The 18,007-nt window shown below is 41.5% G+C and overlaps 1 protein-coding gene across 5 annotated transcripts in view; it reads right to left on the bottom strand.

Annotated features, from left to right (window-relative positions):
- Nucleotides 1-12,388: 12,388 nt before the first annotated feature.
- Pign (phosphatidylinositol glycan anchor biosynthesis class N) overlaps nt 12,389-18,007 on the bottom strand; it is a 101,194-nt gene continuing 95,575 nt past the window's right edge. The window contains exons 29-30 of one of the 5 annotated variants that reach the window (XR_002477032.2): nt 16,027-17,688; nt 12,389-15,724 (exon numbers count right to left, since the gene is read on the bottom strand). Coding sequence is in view for 2 of the 5 variants with exons in the window: in XM_060371489.1 (XP_060227472.1) it covers nt 12,709-12,862 (154 nt within the window). In the remaining 3 variants the exon portion in view is untranslated. Of the gene's footprint in view, nt 17,689-18,007 lie in introns of all 5 variants that reach the window. The other 4 variants (XR_009587337.1, XR_009587338.1, XM_060371489.1 and 1 more) reach the window with 4 other exon arrangements.

Genomic DNA, 18,007 nt, shown 5'->3' with positions numbered 1-18,007 from the left:
CTAAACATACTAGAATCTATACACCTAAGTAAGCTAAGCAAGAAGGAGAACCCTGGGTAAAATGATAAATCCTCATTCAGAAAGACAAATGGGATGGACATTGGAAGAAGGAGAAAACAAAGAAGCAGGACAGAAGCCTACCACAGAGGGCCTCTGAAAGACTCTACCCAGCAGGGTATCAAAGCAGATGCTGAGGCTCATAACCAAACTTTGGGCAGAGTTCAAGGAATCTTATGAAAGAAGGGGGAGACAGTAAGACCTGGAGAGGACAGGAACTCCACAAGGGGAGCAACAGAACCAAGAAATCTGGGCCCAGGGATCTTTTCTGAGACTGATACTCCAACCAAGGACCATTCATGGATATAACCTAGAACCTCTGCTCAGATGTAGCCCATGGCAGCTTAGTATCCAAGTTAGTAACCTAGTAAGGGGAACAGGGACTGTCTCTGACATGAACTCAGTTGCTGTCTCTTTGATCACCTCCTTCTGAGGGGGGAGCAGCCTTGCCTGGCTACAGAGGAGGACAATGCAGCCAGTCCTGATGAGACCTGATAGGCTAGGGTCATCTTGAAGGGGAGGAAGACCTCCCCTATCAGTGGACTTAGAGAGGGGCATGGGAGGAGATAAGGGGAGGAAGGTGGGATTGGGAGGGAAAGAGGAAGGGGCCACAGCTGGGATACAAAATGAATTAATTGTAATTAATATAAAAATAATATTTAATAAAAAAAAGAATTTAAGTTAAGCAATTCCAGCCCACACTGATTTGCAAAAACCGGTCAAAGGTTCCATTAACTATCTGATTTCTATGACTGGAGCAGTTTGGGAACTACCCCATAGAAAACTAAATAGATGCCGAGATCAGAGCAGAGAGCTACAGCATCAGCTGACCCACCTCAACAGCCAAAACTTCTGGTCAGAGTAATCTGCTAATGCCTCAGAATGCACTGAATGCCCTCTCCTCAAAATGGAACCCTCCAGCCTCCAGACCTCTGGGTCTGTAGCAGCTGCTCTGTCAGAAGATCTTCCAGAACGAATTTGCTTCTGAGGCTTGATACATCAGGGGCTGGCTGTCAGTCAAGCGGGAAGGAGGTGACACGTTTGTCACCATTGAGCAATTGAAGAATCATAAATACTACAAATGTGTAAAAAGTGTGGTCCAAGAAGGATCCCCTTGACCAAGTCAAGCTTGGAAAGAAAACAAACAAACAAATAAACAAACAAAAACAGCAGGAGAAATATTCTCATTAAATTGGTTTCTTATATAAGCATCCATACTACCCCTATATTAGTATTTTGTTCTTTCTCACCCCTCTTTTTCTCTCATGTTGTGTGTGTGTGTACCTGTACAAGTGTGGAGGCCAGAGGATCCTGCGCCCACAGTTTCTTCAGATTCCAATGGGAAATGGGGTCTCTTCCTGAAACTAGAGCTAGGCTGGCCCCCAACCAGCCCTAGTGGTTCTCCTGTCTCTGCCTCTGCTAAAGCTCTGGGGTTACAGTTATGTGTTCACAGCCATACCCAGCTTTTTATAGGGGTTCTATGGGTTCAAACTCCTGTCTTCAAATATGTGTTCCACAGAAGTATGGCTTCCACACTGAGCCATTTCCCCAGCCTGCCCACCCCCTGAAGTAAGGTCTCCTGTGTCTCAGGCTGGTCCTAAAGTTGGGTAGCTAAGAGTGATGCTAAACTCTTGATTTTTCTGCCTCAGGCTCTGAATGCTGGGATTACAGGTATGTGCCACCATGCTCAGTTTATGGAGTACTGGGCATTGAACCCAGGTTTTCCTGAATGTTAGGCAAGCACTCTACCAATTAAGCCACACCTCCAGTCAGATCTGGGCTTTCTTGCAGCAAGGCTTTTGCCAGCACTCAATCTATACTCTGCAAAGTTCCCCTATCTCGCAGCTAACCAACGGCTCACAGCTAACCAACCACTCCCAGCTCTTTCCTTACTCCTCATAATGGAAATGGCAGTGATAAGGACCCCTGATGGTCTTCACATGCTTTTGTATGAGACTCTGTGGAAAAGTGTCTGCCAACTGTGACAAGAAAAATCCACAACAGCATCATTTATAGCAGAGGGACAGGGGTCTTTATTCTCCGAGCCATTCCAGTGTCTATCCTCCCATGGTTCCTGGGGAAAAAGAATCAAACCATGTTGGCAAATGCTTAGGCTATTTAAACCATCCGCTGTAAAAAGAAAGAGAAGACATGCAAACAGAAGGGTTTTTAAGTGTTTTAGTGGAAGAAAATGCCATCATTTAAGGCAGCAGTGGCAGGCAAAAGCAGTCTTCTTGGCAAAGCCTCAGAGATTTTTCTGCTGAAAATGTCTAGAAGCAAAAAATTTCTACTTCTTCTGGTCCATGTTATGAGACTAATTAGTCAAACCAAAAGCAGAGTGCTGTAAAGAAGAGATCCAGAGAAAGATCCACATTTCCTTCTTGATCAGTTACCACAGCCTTAGCAATAAGAGCATCACTATTCCTCTGGTTGCAGCTGCCTCATTCTGCTTCCTTCATCTACTTCCTAGGAAAGAGCTAACCGGCGTCCCGAGATAAGGAGGCTACCTGCAGAGGGGAGAAAGGAAGCAACCCTCCCTGGACCGCAGCTACCCCAGTTCCTATGAGGCATCTCACAGACATGTCTTTCAGAGTGGTAGGAAAAGATTTTTGTCTCTTCATATGAGAACTTCAGAATCAAAGGCCAAGGAGAAGTCTGGTATGACACACATGTAGACAAGGGAATGGAGGCTCCTGGTGACTGGTAAGCCTTGCTCACCTTTGTCTTCTGCCCATGAAACCCTGTTCAGTCACATAGTTTGGGGACAGGTAGGACTGTTCAGTTTTCTTTGTGGTTTTATGTCTTCCTCCTCCCCTTTCTTGCCCCTGCCTCTCTCTCTCACTCTGTCCCTCTCTCCTTCTGCTCTTTTTGAATAAACCAATTCAGAGAATCACTGGATCTCTCTCATATTTTTCTCTCTTTTTATTCCTGCTGCTCTTCCTATGGATTCTCTGCAGCCCTTCCAGGTTCCCTAATCTAACCTCAGAGATGACACATGAGGCATATGTAAGGATTTGTGAAGGGAAAAACAGAGAGAAAGGGATAGAAGCTTGAACGAGTACATGGATACCTGACAGCAAATGAAACTCTAGGAGGAAGCACAGCAGTTGATATCCAGATATCAGTTGATATCTAACAATGCTAATTGAATGACAAAAGGAATGGGGCCTACCACTGAAATTGTTATACCTCAACATACAGGAGCAAGCCCAGAGTTTCAAACTCCACCCAAAAAGCAAGAATAGGAATGAGAAGGGCAACTAGGATTGAAAAGAGGGAGGAGAGGGTTTTATAGGAGGAAGTACTGGCTGTTTAAACACACACACACAGCATGCACGCACACATGCACACAAGCCTGTAGTCCATATCAAAACATTCATTGCACTGAGCCAAACTCAAACAGCCAAATCCAGACTCATCAGCTTTTTTCTTGCTGTCAGTAGCTTCCTGGAGGAACAAGTCTAGAAGATAAAATAAGGAGACAGTGGGTGAGCCCATGGCACATAGGTCTCACACAAGCAGACCCATGGGATGGATCACAGGTCTTCACCTCATTATTCTCTCCTCTCAGACTCCAGTGAGTTCGGTCAGCCCCCAAGGACTGGAAAGCATTAAGAATAGCAGTGCCAGCCATCAGACTGACGTGAGATAAGATCTTATAAACCAGAATGTCAGTTAACATTACACAAGACTTGGAGCTTAACAAATGAAATGCCATCGGGAGGCTTCACCCTGATAGGGACTGCTCTTGTTGCGGTGCCAGGCCCTGTTACAAGGCATGTGACGGCTAGCGTCTAACATCAGACATCTAACATCTGCCAGGTCTGGGTGAGGACTGAGGAGATTGTGTTCAGGACTTCTGAACCCTAAATAAGGCTATGGATATTGCAAAGATAACCAGAATTGGGATCTTCTCAAGTATATCCATAAGGGGAAAGGGATAAATGAGAGCCAGGTTTGTCACTAGCTCCCAACTTTCTAATTCCAGTCGGATCCAAGCATACGCCCTATCAAAGGGAAAAGGAAAAATTCCAGAAAAACATGGTTGGAATGTTCCCAGCAAACCCACACCAGTGGTGGTCTTCTGGACATTAAAGCAGACTTGACTCTGCTTTCTAGTTTTATGTGCTGATGCTTTTACATTCTCATTTTATGGTGAACGGTGGGACTCAAACCCATGTCCCAATAAGTTACTGGAAATAGCCGTTCAGGTGTTCCGATTTGAGCTTTCAAAATGGAAAGGTGGTGGGGATGGAAGGAGGTCTCTTCACTACTGTGTGCTGCTGCATGTACCTTTGGAAAAGAAAGAGGGGATGTGTAATTTAAGCCCACTGCAATGTGTTTCAACAGGTGGAAATTTCCTCTGAAAGAAGTTGAAAAGTTGGGTGATAACTTTGCCACCAGGAAGAAGCATGGCTTTCCAAAAGTCAACAATGACGATTCCCAGGGACAATGATAGAGCAAGGACCATGCCATCCAAACACACAAGCACAACCTGCACCTTGCTTCAAAATGCGGTGGAAATGAGGAGACCAGTATTCTTCTGTTCTATTGTGTTTTGGTGTTTCTATAACTCATGTAAGTCAGGACTGGAGGGCTAGTTCTCAAAGACCAATGCAGTCAGAAAAATGGCTGCTGATTCTGCAAAATTCACCTCCCGCAATACAATAATTTCTCACAACTGCCTTAATAAATTACCACAGACTCAGGGCTCTAACCATTGAATGTTTATTGTCTCACGGTTCTACAGGCCAGACATCTTAAATCAAAGTAAGGCAGAGCTGCACTCCCCTTTGTACGGCAGGGAAGGTGTTGTGTGATGGATGGACTTTTCCTGGGGAATTGTCTACTCATCAAAGATAGGAAGTAGACAGCAGACTAAAGTGCTGATAATATCACCAACGTTTAACTTGGTGAGCCCATGAGTTTTACTGGGGTTACTTACAGGAGCTGAAATGACTCAAATACTGCTGCATCAAAGACGACTCAGCCAAGCTGAACACACAGAATACACAGCATGGCCTGCGGTCAACTGGACAGCGCAGCCTGTCTTTACAAGGTGGCTCAATTGGTCTGAGCCTCTTCCCGGCAGCTCAGCTGGTCTTTGTTTCTTCTCGGCACGTGGCTGGTTAATTCCACCAGCCTGAAAATCGTCGGAAAACCTCCTTGCAGCTTGGCTGGCCTGAGAGCAACTCTAGGCAGCCTTTACTAATTTATACACTCTTTTATGTGTGTGGAGGGGGGCAGGGGAGGCGCAGGTGGTGAGGGGTGAAACAGACAGGGGAGCTAGTGAATCTGGTCAGTTTCAGCCACTTCCTGAAGCTATTCTGATTTTTAACAGTTCTCTCTTAAGGAATTCATCTGTAGTATTTCACCTCCCTTTTAGAACACCATGCTGTTTCACTTACTTGTAAACATCCTGTCTTAAGTTTCCCTCCAAGATAGACGGTTTTAATATCCCAGAGAGCTGCAACAGGAGGGCCTTCCCTCACCTCTGCTGGTTCCTGAAGCTGCAGGGGTTCACTGGTAGTTACATAAATCTAGCCTCTGCTTACATTGTTTGTCTAGGAGAGGACTTGTGTCTCTTACTTAGAGTTCTTATCTCAATACCTTTACATTTGTAAAGACCTTTTTTCCCCACAAAGAAGTTGATAATCACAGATTCTGATTGTCAGGACCTGGACCATCTTTTGGGAAGTCACAGCGCCTGCTCACTACAGAACGCATACTTTGGACTTCTGTGTTCGCTGCAACATTTCAATGATTTAAAAATAGACAATATTTATTTCTTTCATCAAAGTTTATGGAAAGGAAATTTTAATTGTTTCCTTCATTTACTACTAGAAAACAGTTAGCATGCACCTCTGTTGTATGATATTTACTATTGATTTATCTGCCGTTAAATGGCAGTTATTCCTAATCCAGCTATATATACAAATCACCACACAGAGACTAGGATTTATTTAGTTAACCTAGAGCACAATGCTGGGCAATGATTTCTCCATCCTAAACCTCTAAGTCCACATAGTTTCCTACCATTCAGATTTCCCCATTATACTTGCTTTTAGTCGTATCTTAAGTCTGGTTCATCTCTCCATATGGTTCCCAGTTCTCTCCTGTTGATCTCTGCTCCTACTCTTTTGCTTCCTTCTCCTCCCCTCCAGATCAGGATGTCCCACCCTATCCTCCCCATTGCACAGCACTGGCTGTTTGTTTTATTGACAACACAGAGAGCAAATGACGACATGTTTACACAAACTTGAGACAGGTGATGCTTAGAGTAAGCATCACGCTGCATGTCCGGATTGAAACCAGGTAATGGGGTAGAGAAATCAGCATTTGAATGAACGAGGGTAAATTGCATACATTCCGCAAGAATATTATACCAACACACCTCCAAGGCTAATGCTGAGAATCTGATGCAAAAACATCCTAAGCTAAATGCCCACATGGAGGAAACATCAGTGGATGATTATACTCTTATTACCTATATGCAAGAGAACATGCCTGCTTTCATAGTACCAGCTTGGGCACAGTGACAGTTTTTCAGAAGCAAGCATCTGTGGCTGAGAAAACACCATAGTAACTGAGCCACATCCCCAGTTCCTAGTCTGCTAATTCATCTAAAGCATTCAGCCAATCATCTCACAAAGTAAGCACAAATTCCTATAAATGTTTGATTGATGGGTTAAGTTCTTTGTAGTAAGAATAATAGAATTTTGGATTCTTTTTAAAAAACAGAAATATTATAAGAATGGCGCTGCTTTGGACTGTTCATAGAAGTTGGCTCTGATTTACCTCATGCTCAGAACAAGCATGGTTTTGATAGTTTCTGCAAATGTGTGATATTTGGAGTTTTCCAGAATGAATAAATGCTAGGGCTCGGGGGAGGGGTGGTCAGTAATTGTTAAAGTTGGTTGCATTTTGTTAGTAGTCGTGCTCAACGAGGAAACAAAAGGAAAAAAATAGATTCAGAAATCTCTCTCCCCTCTTTCCTTTCTCTCCTATCTAGTGATAGGGGGTGAAACTGAAGGGGTAAGGAGTGGGGAAAAAGAAGAACCCACAAAGTAGCAAAGACCAGCTCCAAGTGGCACCTTAACGTGGGGCTCGAAATTTAAAAATAAAAATAGAAAATTTTATTTCAAATGCTGTAGAGGAAATGTCAGGGGCAAAGGAATGGATTTGCTCCCCAAGGGGCCAGAAAAAGTTTGTTGTGGCTGCTACCACTGAGATATCCCTATTTGCTCTCAGAGGAGATTTTCTGTTTTTTTCTTTTTCTTTGTATATTTTGTTTCAAAAGAGTTGAAATACTGGCTGAGTAGTTGGAAAAAATGAGGGTGGAAATGAAGGGAACTGGGAAACAAACAAACAAACAAAATGGCTGAAATGGGAAAAAAGGGGGATCCCTCTACTCTCTCCTTTCTGAAAGGGTTGCAGAGTTGGCAGTCCAACTGAAGAGGTGGAAATACTTCAGAAGCAAAGAGCACTGGAAAAAGAGAACAAAAAGGCTCAGTCCAGCAAGAGAGAGGAATTTCTTGCAGGAGGAAAGAGAAAAAGAAACTGTGCTGGAGAGCAGTTGGGTCAGAGAAAAGCTGACAAGGCAGAAAGACAATCTGATTAAACAGCCCATTTCAAAAGAAAGAGTTGAAGTCAAACCAACCTCCCTCCCACCCCTGCCAAAGGGGGAGAAGAGGCCTCTCAGGTTTTCAAGATCACCTATTAGCTTTGCCAGTGGTTGTACAGCACATTACTTGCTAATAGTGTGGAATTTCTATAGGATGGTGTCCTACAGAAATGATAGATCAAAGGTGTTTTAGAGACTATGATTTCATATAGAATGCACTTGCTTTTTGTGATTCAAATTCTAAATAAGGGGTTCCTCAAAATAGAATCATTCTCCAAGACTGGAAGGGGTTGTTAACAGCTGTGGTAGAGGCCAGTCCACAGCTGCACTGGTTAACGAGGTGAAGGGCGGAAGCCATGAATACTGAATAGTGAAACAGGGCAAAGGGAATGAATATAGTAATAGATCAGTGGCTGAGTGAAACACAGAACTCTGATTTACAAGAACAGATTGAATTTGATGATGTTACTATGAACAGTATCACTTGGTGGCTTTAAGAGCTTGGGACAAAGTTGAAGAGCCCAGGAAAAACTCCACTTTGCTTGCAAAGATTATACAAGGCTCTGGAGAAGCCTTCACTGTTTTTGTTGGTTTGTTTAGTCTCAGCTGTGAACAAGCTGGATCATACCCTAATACAAGACAGGTCTTGATAGAGACCATGGTAAATGAAAATGTGAATGCTGAATGTAAAGAGTTATTAAGACCATTATAGGTGCAAGTAGCACCTATGGAAGACCGCATAAGGGATATGACTGATATTAGTTCTAACATGTACCATGCATGCTAATATCATAGGTCAACCTATGGCCAGAGGTCTCTGATATCAAACTGGCAGGTACTTCAATGGCAGAAAATATGGTCATTTGCAGAGACTGTGACCAAGCCTCTAAAGGTCTCAGATCTCAAAATGTTCGGTACTTTAATTGTGAGAAATATGGTCATTGCAACAAAATAACAAGGCATCTCTAAAGTAATGGTTTTAATATACATATATAATATTTACTACATATATAGTAAATATATTTTATTTATTTATAATATATAGTAAATATATGTTTACTATATATAGTAAATATTATATATGTATATTATTATACATACATAATATAATATGTATATATCTATACCACAAAGAAACTCTAGGCTTCCAGATGATGTAGCAAGGGTTGTCATTGGACCAAAAGAGATAGTAGGTCCAAAAAAGATAGTCAAGGTAATTTACTATTGGAAATTAGCCTATCTTAAGGTCCTGCAGCAAAATGTATGAGCGTTTCAGCCAAGGAGTGACATGCAGATCAAAACCTTCACTCAGCATTGGAGACTTAGTGCTTACTACTGTAGGCAGTGCTGCTCTAGACTTCACTATACGTTAAACACATTGCATTTTCCCTGAATATTCAGTGTTATAAAATAGTTACTGGAGTTAAGGCCTTTTGCCCTAGGAGTGGATTGATTTTCCAAGGATTCATTGTGCACCCAGGAATTATAGATGAAGCTTTCAAAGGAGAAATTAAAACTGTGGTCTATGTAATAAGAGAAACACAACTCAGGTGCTAGGATTGCTCAGCTGCTACCATTTCCCTACATCAAAAGCAAAACTGCTTCTGTAGAAAAAATAGGGGGGTTTGGAAGTATTGCGAAAGGTGTATTCTGGCAAACAGCGCTTAAGGATCAGCGCCAAAAGTAAAATTGCAAGTAAATGGTATTGAAAAAGAAGGTTTGGTGAATACAGATGCTGATGTAACTATCATTTCACAAAAATATTGGAATTCAGAATGGCCAGTTCAAAGGGCTAATATCCAGTTTCTATTTATTGGAAAGTTATCTCAGATAAAACAAAATGTGTGATGAGTTAAATGTGTGGGACCGGATGGTCAAGAAAAGGAAAGTTAAAGCCTTATATGGCTGACATACCCATACATTTATGGGGAAGGGATCTTTTACAACAGTGGGGTACTCACTGATATTCCTACAATCCCAGAGACAGCCCATGATAAAATAAGGGGTGAGATGCTAGATGCTCCTGAGGAAGTTATTGATATACATTATCAAAAACAAGATCAGGCGGTGCCAATTGTCCAAACACAGGATATAACAAGGATTGAGTTTCCAAAGGGAGAACCACTGTTGAAGTACCAAAGGCCCTAACCTTAAAATGGTTTACCGAAAAGCCTGTATGGGTAGAACAATGGCCCTTAAGCAAGGAAAGATTACAGGCATTTGAGCAGCTGGTACAAGAGCAGCCAAAGGCTCAACATAAAGAAGGGTCTACCAGTAAGTAGCCTCTCTACAATCTAATATTCTGCAAGTTCAGACCTTGAAGGCTTCTGCTTCCAGCCACCTAACCTAGGCCTAGAATGTTTTCAGCCTCTGAGATTTGCTGCTGAATAAACTCATCCTTTCAAATTCTAAACTCTGGCTGGCTAGTTCAACTCAGCTCTTCGGGCTCAAAACTCCTCTCCAAGCAGATTCAAATTGCCTTCTCACTGATTAGCTCTGCTTGGAAAAGCTGCCTTGGAACTCCACAAACTGAACTCCACCTGACTGCACTAACTTTATTGTAGTCCTTCCTGTCCTGTCCTTTCCTCCTCTCATCACTTTGTTCCTCAATTAGACATCATTGGGGGTCAAAGGTATGTACTAAATGTGTGTATTACAGCCAGAGGAATCAAAGGTGTGCATCCCAGCTAGAGAGATTAAAGGTGTGTAATAAGGATGTGTTTGTATTCCAGCGGGATCACACAGACCTAGGTCTCTGGATGTGATCCCTTGCCAGAGTAGCTATGTGGCTAGATTAAAATTCCTCTACAATCCCAGAAAACTCCTCCTCCCAAGAAACCGTATATAAGCCTGTTTCCTGCTCAGTTCTTTGTTGCTTCTCACTCAGAGAACCCTTATTTCTTGTCGAATAAGTCTCTTTTGTGAGGTTTGCTGTGCAATGTGATTTGGTGGGATTCCTTGACTCCAGACTGCAAGGATACCTTTCCCTTCAGAGCTGCAACCGTTCCCTTGGGGAAACCTACCCCCCTACCCCCCCCCCCCCCCAGCTGTAACACTTAAAGTAACTACAGTCTCAGTTCTACTGCCAGCTCCTTCAGGGGAGGGCTGAGTACTTATGCTTTGTACTCTCACTCTGCTCGGCAAAGAAAGGATTTCCTATTTGCTGACTGTGGTAATGAGCTGTTTTAATTCATACTTCTGACCTGTAGATTTTTAAGACAACTGCAGCTATTGTACTACTATGACTAAATGTATTAAGTCAATTGCCAACTTCTGTCCAGAAAACCATTTTTTTCAGGTATGCCCAAGGAACAGCTGGATACCTCCAAGGGTTCTAGGTGCTATATAAGGTGTGGAGTCAGACAGGGTTAGGTTCAGGTTGACTTGCTAGTTTAATCTTTTGAATACCTATGGAAACAATGATAAATCTCACTTAGGTTGCCAGTGTGTAGCCACCTCCAGGTTTACCCCTAGCACAAGCAGGAAGCAGAGCAGATCAATTTCTTCCTTAAGTGCTGTGGGAAGGCTGCTGTGGCTGGATGCACAGGTGACAGGGAGCTGAGCTTTGGCTTAATACTTAATTGCATAAACCACTCTACTTGGACTCCTTGGAGAAGTCAGGGTGAATACTGGGTATTACAGAATTTTTATACCTCTCTATCTTTGTTGGTTCTCTCCCGTTTCTTTGTGCGCCAAGCCGGCCCCCTTCCTTTTCTCCTTCCCCAGGTGCCCCAATTCTGCTGGTACATGTACCCTATTGCTCTTTCCTCCTTCCCCAAGACCTTTTCCCCTTTTAATGATCCCTTTTCTAGTTTCATGACCTATATCTACATTCACATTTAAATATCTAGAATCCGAATGAGAGAAAACATTTCTCATTTGAGACATTCTTTTTAGAAGCCTGGAATCCAGGCTGGGTTCCTCAGGTCTTTCCACTGGTAGTAATGACTCAAATTTTTACATCTGAAATTTTCTCAGTTCCAAAGAGCTGGGGAGATAGCTCAGTTTATAAAGTGCTTGCCACACAGGCATGAAGACCTGAGTTAGATCCTCAGGACCCATGAGTTCAAAGCCAGCCAGCCTAGCCTTTTAATAAGGTGGGCCGCTCAAAAAGTAAGGTGGGCAGCTCTTGAGGAAAGACATCCAAGGTTACTTTTGGCCTCCATGAAAGCTTGAATATACATAAACATATACATATATACATACATACATATACAGATACATAAACGGACATATACATAAACACAATCACACCCAAACACACAATTTCTGTCATTCCAGCTTGAAAATCTTGCAAATTACTCAAATTGGCCTGGTCCAAGTCAGAAGTGCACTCATAAATCAATCAACTGTGGGTAGAGACAAACAAACAAAAGAAAATTAACCTATTTAGTTTCTACAGAGATATCAGGCTCAGGAGACAATAGCTGCGCCCCAGAAAAGAATGGTGAGCAAGAGCACAGCTGCCCACTGCACAACCATACTGTACACTAAATTATACAAAGTCATGAAGAAAACCACACTAAAATAGATGGCCAGTACTTAGATGGCTAAGAGGCTTGGAGCTGGCAGAAGCAAGCAAGATGAGGGAGAAATAGGAAAAACAGAAAAACTACAGAGAAACCACAGAAAACCTGATATTCCTCCTACCTTACCACCTAAAGGCAACATGCGTTTATGAAAAGTTATTTGTGAAGAGAGTAAACATTTAAAATAAAGTGATATTTTTATTTTCAAAGTCTCATACAAATTTGCAAGAACAGTACAGAGTTCCCACACAGCCCTTCCCCCAGGTTCTACTTTAACACCATACATCTGAAAGGTGCACTTTTCCACAGTTAATGAGGTAGGCTGGTGTTCTATTAATTGCACAGTATGCACACTTCCTTAGCCCTTTCTGCTTCAGCATCTTATCCAGGAGAACATTGTAGCAATCACATCTCCTTAGATTCTTCCTGCTGCTGGCAGCTTCTTAGATTTTTTTTTTTCTCATTTTTGATGACCTTGACAGTTTTGAAGACTACTCATCAGGTTTTTGTAGAATCTTTTCTAACTCTTCCTGAATTCAGACATGTCCATTTTTCCTCACATCGTGGGGAAGGTGTCATTTTCATCATGGCATACCCAGTGTGGGTACTGCCAACACAGCTTTCATTGTTAAGGCTAACTTCAATCACCTGGCTGAAATGGCACAACAAACATCTGTGTTACAAGCTACAGCCAATTACAATAATTTCCAGGATATGAAAAAATAAAAAAGGAACATCAAAAAAATTAATTTGATTTTTCTGATTTCAAACGTGAAAGACACTACTTTTCTTCAGCAAGCACAGGGCCTATTAAAACAATGATCACATATTCTTAGCTATCGTAGGAAGGTTAGCACATTGGAGGTAGTAGTTAGTACCTATAAAGGCTAACTATCCTTGTCAATTATATTATCCAAATCCACTGACCATATTACACTAAAAGCAACTTAAATGGCATAGTGGCAGATACCTATAATGGCAGAAGTCAAAGCTGAAGCACAAGGATCACAACTCTGAGGCCAGTTTGGGCTATATATTCAGACCAGGTGTCCAAAAAAAAAAAAATTGTAGAACATTACTGCTTGCTGGTATATGATGCAAGCCAACCTAATTAAATCATTGCATGAAAAGAACATATATGTTCACTTGAGTAATAATTCAAAATTTTAGCCATTATAACAAATCTTGACAACTGTTTTTATTTTTATTCTTTTAAACTATTTTAATATTCATACATGCATATAATGTGTTTTGATCAAACTTACCATTTATTCCCTTACTACTTTTCTTTCTCAACTTCATGAACTCATTTTTGTTTTGTTTTTTTTTTTGTTTTTTTTTTCTTAAATGTTCACCATGTCCATTAGTGCTGCCTATATGTCCATGCCTGTAGGACTATCTACAAGTAGCCTCTAGGGCCCAGATCATTGAAGAAACCAGATGGTCCCTCCTGGAGCAGCCATCATATGTCAATAATTCCTCGGAAGGGGATAGGACTGCATACTTCCCTCTCCCACACATGCAGGGATCTGGGCTACCTTGATCTTGTTTGCACAATTCTTGGTCAAATATCATTAAACCTTTACCTTTAAATGCTTTTGAATGTGTCTGACCACAAGGAAACAAGCTGAGAGTTACGATTTTATTTTTTCCAGGTTGAGGATACAAAAGAGAAGCAACTCCAAATAGGGAGAGACAGTGATGTGAACACAAAGTCCTCAGTATGTTCTCAAGTTTCCCAGTTTAACAATTTGGGTACCAGGAAAAGCTCAATTAAATGTATAACATCCTTTTGTAAAAATGTGTGGAAACATTCACAGAGATATGTGTAAAATATATTTACCCATAAGGAGGGAGAATAGTCTATAGCCAAGCATATGGAAATTGTAGGCATTCTGCATGAACGGACTTCACTAACTATCAGAATAAATGCACTTTTAAACATTTCTACCCTAGATGTTTCCCAAACATCATCAGGGAACACTTTTATTATCATATATTTATCCACCAACTGATGCTTTGAAGTAACTTTCAAAATGCTGTTTGTGCACATAAATACTAAATTCTTATGGTGAGTCCATTAATAACCTAATCTATTTTAGTGTACTACAGAAAATTAGTGACATACACACCTCAAATATTTTTATTTCTTTACAGAATTACATTCAGAGATCTATTTTTATAAACTACACCAGTGCAGAAATGGGAAATGCTACCAAGACATTACCAGTGACTGAAAGCACATAGCACAATAATCGCAAACACTTTGAAGTACTGTAGAGAGGATGGGGCAGGGGCACCGCTGGCTTAAGGAACTACTAAGGAAAGGAGAGACACAAATGAGGCTACCTTTGGTCTCTTAAAGCACCCCTGAGCACTAGTAGGACATGGGTACTCTCCATTACTGAGTTGGTTCAGTGCCATTCTCTCCAGCCTCCTGATAAAATGGCATCTAAGGCATCTATGGAATTCACCTGGTTCCCACAAAGAGAGTGCAATGTCTCTGGAAGCATGACTATATAACCCTTCATTGCCCTGAACTAGTAACATCAGAAGATAGTCATAAAAGGAGGAACAAAGGAACCCTTGACTGCTAACAGTATGTAAAGATAGAGGTGGCAGGAGGGAGGAGGCCTGATGTGCCTGAAGTGAGTAGCCTGAAATCTGGAATGAAGTTTTCACAAGAAGCTACATTGTAACTGATGAATCACTTTCAAGTTCCGTTCCATTCCTGATAACTGGGTTATGCTATTCTTCAATTACATCTATTTACAATACAACAGTCTCCTACCATTACCTCATTGTTTCCTAATACAGGGTCTCACATAACACATGCTGTCCTGGACTTGCTTTGTGGCCTACACTAACCTTGAACATGTGATTCTCCTCTTCAGCCTCCTAAACCCAGGGATTATAGACAGGTCAGTGTCACCATACCCAGTTTATAATACAAACTCTTCTAAAATTTAAGAAGGCATTTTGTGTTCTAAGACTTTTACACACTAAATAATAAAATATAAAGAATTTATTGGCAAATTGTGACCATTTCAGTTAGCATCCAATATTTTAATTTTTTTTCACTTTGAGATGCCTACTTTAACTCTTTTCAACACAGGGTTTAACAGTCTTAACTTTCAATGGCCTTGAACTCATGATGTCCTGCCTACACCTCCCTAATGCTGGAATTACAGGTATCTGCCACCATGCCCAGTTATGCCCACTTTTAAAGCATTCCCTAATTTAAACAATGCTGATTGGCAAATTTCTTAAATTTTCATTTGGAAAGCTAATATATTGTGAATAGAATGTAAAAAGAAAATGCCTTAGAAAGAAATACAGTATACCTACATTTCATTTGCTTCTGTTATTCAATGCAAAAATACATACTTCAAGAAATGAAGAGGAAGAGTACATCGCAATGAATGTGAGGGTCTGGCTGAGTGCAGCGGGGAGCACCGTAGCAGCAGAAGCACTGCCTTCTATGAACTGGAACCAACCCAGGGGTAAGAACGTGCTTTAGAGAATACAAGGAAAAAATACAATGCAGTAAGCACCTTTGACGATGCTGGCTTAAAAACAACAATTCTAAAGTGGGAGAGTGGGCTCGGCACCCATATCAGGGATCTCACAACCTGTAACTACAGTTCCAGGGACCCAACACCCTGTTATGAATGCTAAGTGCACCTGTGCTCACATGTGCATATGTGTACACACACATGCACACACACACAGTTAAACCCTTAACAGTGCATTAATTCCTCTGGAGAAGAGGAATGTAAATCAAACTGTACAGAGGTAAATGGGATCAGAAGTCACCTGAGGGTCTAGGGAGGCAGCTGGGTCATCTTCTCCCAGCGTCAGCGTTGCTGCACCAGCTCCTTAGCTGACATCTAGAATGTTCAACAGCGATGTCGAGGCCTGTGTTAGGACTGGTCCTTCTCTTTTAATACACTATAATGCATACACCGCCGTATCAGGAGGCATTATTACACATAAATTACAACTTTATCATAAGTAGAAATTAAAGTATATTTTGCTCAGCTGAGCTTACTCTTCTAGATATTTATTTGCTCACTTTCCAATCTGAAAAATTTAATAACTTGTAAATAGCCTTTTGGTCATTAATGCACACTAGTAATATTATAACTTGAATCAAAAGCAGTTATTTTTTAAAAGGGGATACATACCAGCAAAATATCAACCAAGCACTTAACAGGTATTCTATAGTTCACTTCATAGGAAACCCAAATGAAAATTACTCTCAAAATACCTCATTCATTAGACTACACAAATGGAAAGCTCTATCTAATGAGTCGGCTGTAGGCCTTTGGTCTACAGAATATCAAGACCAAAAACAGAGCAATTTTAATTTGAGTCTTTATGATACTGTCAGGAAACTACAGCCTTTGATTTGGGGAATGACACTGAAACAATAATCAGTAAAGACACAGATTTCCCCCAAATCCCAAGATGATCCAGGCATGGACAAAAGGTAAAGGTAAAAGCTTTTCTAGCTGGCTAGCTATCAGAAGACTGGAAGCAGCACAGAGAGGCACAAGCGCAGAATGGCAGAGTCCCGCAGGCAGCTTTCCTGTGGGATTCAGCAAATCCCAGCTTTCAACCTCACCTGTCTTACTCATCACATGCTCAAGCAGTCAGAGCTACTACAAAAGCAACTCAGTGCTGGGTTTCTGTTGTAACCTGTGGTTTCCAGTCAGTCTCTCCACAGGGATGACTGCAGAGTGTCAGTACCGCCCCACAGGGGCACATGTGCCTCTGGGTGTACATGAAGCTGCACTGTGAGGACCAAAGGGATGGAGGTACTCTCAAACGCTACTGGAAAAGCTACCAGACAGGAAAAATAAAAACAAAGGATGATTACTCTGTTCTAAGACATAATCATCATTTCAAGTCTTTAAAACCTAAAGAGGTAAGAAGCTCCTTGGAAATGTGTGTTAACAGAAAGAAACACGCTCCATTATCTGTCAGACCACCTGTAAACCCAGAATTCCAGATGCAACATGTCCTAAAAAGAATTACACTGTGCATTAGCATCCATGTCTTTTTAACTGCAGTGTTATCTTGTAAGTGCATAATATGTATGTGCAAGTGCATGGCATATATACATGTGTCACAGCATGGCCTTGGAGGCCAGAGGACAACTTTTGGGAGTCTATTTTCTCCTTCCACTCTGGGTCCCAGGGATCAAACTCAGGTTGTCAGCTTGTGCAACAAGCACTTTTACCCACAGAGCCATCTTCCTGGTCCAATATCCATTTTCTTGAATCCTTGGTGGGACTTTTCTTTAAGAAGGAGAATCAGAATGTAGACGCTGACTGACGGCTTCACCAACATCACATGAGATGGCTCTTGGGTTTTCCACACAGTTGGAGCTTCTTTGTTGTGAGCAATTGTGCCAGGTGATTAAGAAATACCAGAAAGATGGTCATGGACATGACAATCACATAGTGGCTGATGCTGTAAAAGGAGATGAGAAACATGTAACAGGAAGGGAGATAATTTATAAGAAAAAGCACAAGATTCTTCCAATTTTTAATTGAAGGAATTTTTAAGCCGATGGTCAAAACATGGAATTAAAAAAAAAAATGGAAAGACTTAGAAAAGGTACCAAAGATTTAAAAACAGACACCAGGAGCTATAGAGGTGGCTCTGTGGATCAAGTGCTTCCCAAGCAAGCACGAGGATCTGAGCTTAGATCCCAGCACTCATGTAAAAGTCAGATGTGCCAGCACATGCCTGTGATGCCAGTGGTGGAGGTGAAGACTGGAGTAACCCA

This window comes from Meriones unguiculatus, chromosome 18 (assembly GCF_030254825.1).
Source record: "Meriones unguiculatus strain TT.TT164.6M chromosome 18, Bangor_MerUng_6.1, whole genome shotgun sequence".
Taxonomy (NCBI): domain Eukaryota; kingdom Metazoa; phylum Chordata; class Mammalia; order Rodentia; family Muridae; genus Meriones; species Meriones unguiculatus.
This window is presented reverse-complemented; position numbering and strand designations above follow the sequence as displayed.